At 49.3% G+C, this 3,088-nt stretch overlaps 1 protein-coding gene across 1 annotated transcript; it reads right to left on the reverse strand.

The window, feature by feature from the left end:
* On the reverse strand, window positions 1–2,515 carry LOC134449115 (putative uncharacterized protein DDB_G0271606). The gene is made up of 5 exons (XM_063198913.1): window positions 2,462–2,515; window positions 2,284–2,342; window positions 502–2,200; window positions 178–234; window positions 1–85 (listed from the first exon to the last, which is right to left on the reverse strand). Exons 1-5 carry the CDS (start codon window positions 2,470–2,472, stop codon window positions 76–78), a joined length of 1,836 nt encoding a protein of 611 aa, XP_063054983.1. The 5' UTR covers window positions 2,473–2,515; the 3' UTR covers window positions 1–75.
* Window positions 2,516–3,088: the final 573 nt, after the last annotated feature.

Below are 3,088 nucleotides of genomic sequence, written 5' to 3' on the forward strand. Positions count from 1 at the left end.
TTTAAAATTGCCCATTTATTCAATTCAATGCACATATCAATACAAATTGCACTCCCGAGCTTGGGGAACAGCGACTCATCCCTTCCTGCAATGGAGAAAAGAGGAGAAACATTAGCTACAATAATGAATTTTCACAACAGATCAATAGTTTCTCAAATTCAAGTTAATGTGTGCCACCTTGCAGGGAGTACAGCCTGGCCTTTCGCATCAGCTGGTGCAGGAGCATCAGGCGCTCTAGAAAAGGGGGAACAAAGTGCATATTCCATATGAGAAATTAATGTTCCATATGTGCAGCATTTGGGATAAAATAATTCTATTTGAAGTAGCCAATTGATTAGAAATCCATCCCAAGTACCACACACACACACACCAGTTCACATTATGAATCATACCACACCAACTAAGACAATGTTCTAGCGTGGCAGCATGTTAAACAAAGACTAAGTTGAAACAAGAATTAGAAAATATATATTTTTAAAGTTCCATGCATAAGTATTCTACCTTCCATCCTGGGTCTTCTGTTCAGGATCAGCAGTCTCAATAGGAGAAGGGAAGTCCAGGGGGATGTAGGTGGTTTGGGAAAAGACCCTCTTGCCTCGCGAGTAGCGATGGAAAGACCGCACAACATAAGTGGTTTGGAAGCCTGATGGTGCGGTGAGAGTGATAAAGCGATCTTGGCTTGATGAGGCAGCCTCAGCCCCAGCTGAAGGGGATGCTGCACCTGTGGAACCAGTAGGGCCTGAACTCACAGAAGCTGCAGCCTGTGGCACCTTAGCCTGTTGGTGAGCTGAAGCCTGGGCCATCTGGACTGGCGCCTGGGACATCTGCACTGGCGCCTGGGCCATCTGGACTGGCGCCTGGGACATCTGGACTGGCTGCTGGGACATCTGGACTGGCTGCTGGGACATCTGGACTGGCTGCTGGGACATCTGGACTGGCGCCTGGGCTTGTTGTTGGGTCATCTGGACTGGCGCCTGGGCCATTTGAGCTGCGGCCTGAGCTTGCTGTTGTGCAATCTGAGCTGCAGCCTGCATCTGGGCCTGGGCTTGCTGTTGGGCCATCTGAGCAAGGACCTGGTACATCTGGGCCATACCTGATGAGCTAGCCCCAGTGGAAGCAGACGCTGTGGAGGAGCTGCCTTGGGGCACCTTATCATGCTGTTGGGGTGATGCAGCCTGGGACATTTGGACTTGCTGTTGGGGAGCTGGAGCCGGGGGCATTTTAACTTGCTGTTGAGACATCTGAACAGGCGCCTGGGACATCTGGGCTAGGGGTTGGACCTGCTGCTTTGGCATCTGCATAGTCACCTGACTCATCATTGCTGGGGCCTGGACTGTCTGGCTGACAGACTGAGTTTTCTGACCCCCACCAGTAGCGCCAGATGAAGCCCCCTCCTGGCCTGCCTGGTGCATGCCATAGAAGCCTGTTTGAAGCATGGGAACTGCCATCCATGGGATACCTGGGCCCCCATTTGAACCTGCCTGGTTTCCTGGCATCTGTGCCTGGGACGTCTGAGCTGCAGTCTGGGGCATTTTGACTTGCTGCTGGGCCATCGGAACTGGCGCCTGGGCCATTTGAGCTGCACCCTGAGCTTGTTGTTGGGCCCTCTGAGCTGCAGCCTGCATCTGGGCCTGGGCTTGCTGTTGGACCATCTGAGCAAGGGCCTGGTACATCGCCGATGAGGTAGCCCCAGTGGAAGCGGATGCTGTGGAGGAGCTGCCTTTGGGCACCTCAGCTTGCTGTTGGGGTGCTTTACCTTGGGGCATTTGGACTTGCTGTTGAGACATCTGCACAGGGGCCTGGAACATCTGGGCTGGGGCTTGGGTCTGCTGCTTTCGCATTTGCATAGTCACCTGAATCATTTCTGGGGCCTGGACTGCCTGGCTGACAGACTGAGTTTTCTGACCCCCACCAGTAGCGCCAGATGAAGCTCCCTGCTGGCTTGCCTGGTGCATGCCATAGAAGCCTGTTGGAAGCATGGGAACTGCCATCCATGGGATACCTGGGCCCCCATTTGAACCTGCCTGGTTTCCTGGCATCTGTACCACGTCTTGAGTGGAAGTGGTGGATCCTTTAGCTCCACCAACATTGTCCTTTCCAGGTTCACTGATACTTGGATTACCTCCAGTCTTACTTGAACCAAGATCACTCATTGGCTTCATAGACCCCAGAAACCCCAAACCTTGGGGAAAGCCCATCCCTGGGGAGAAAAAAAAACAGCGACATAAAATATAAGCCACAAGTTTCAGGTCATTATTCATCTAAGGGCCAGCTATACTATACCTTGGTGTAGCTGTTGAGAGCAGATGCCATGCACCAAGAGGAGGCACATCCAAGAGAACCTGCAAAGCACAGTGACCATTTCTACCTTAATAGAAAAGCAACTTCAAAGACAATGACTGCATAAATTATTGGAAATCAACCTTCTCCAAATAAGGGACGGGCCAACTGGACCACTTACCTGAACATCATGGCAGTCCCAGAAACCAAGCTGTGTTGTCCACACTACCAAGCTCAGCTTTTATATGCTTCCCTCTTTATCAACCTGGTGGCTACAGCTGATATCACTTGCTGTGTGGGTGATCTGGGTGAACATCCAATTAAGACTCATTAAGGTTTTAAATGGTTTGTTTAATTGATTCATTGCGTCAATTACATTCATTGGTTAAAGATGGCTCTGGGATTGGCTGACCAGGGATGCGTTTCTCAAGGGTTGTTGCTAACCTGTTAGCAACTTACTAGGTTGCTTATGGGAAATTGCATTGCCAATTTAGTTAGCAATGACACCATTGAGAAACGCCCTCCAGATTATTTATATATTTGACCAGTTTGATTTTGTATCATCATACAACAAATAATTAAACCTTCAGTTTGTGTAGGTCTGGATTTATGACAAACCTTTTGCATTTACTCATGCATGGGCAGATCTGTGACCTGAGACAACTCGGTAAAGGAACATGTGGACAAACTTGATTCAACTCCTCAGAAATTGGTTGTCAGTTAATCACATTTAAAGCGTCAATATGTTGTGTTCATTAGCTTTTAATAGAGGTGTGATTATCTAATGATTTCAGCCAGACCAGAGAAA

Source organism: Engraulis encrasicolus, chromosome 5 (assembly GCF_034702125.1).
Source record: "Engraulis encrasicolus isolate BLACKSEA-1 chromosome 5, IST_EnEncr_1.0, whole genome shotgun sequence".
NCBI classification, from domain to species: domain Eukaryota; kingdom Metazoa; phylum Chordata; class Actinopteri; order Clupeiformes; family Engraulidae; genus Engraulis; species Engraulis encrasicolus.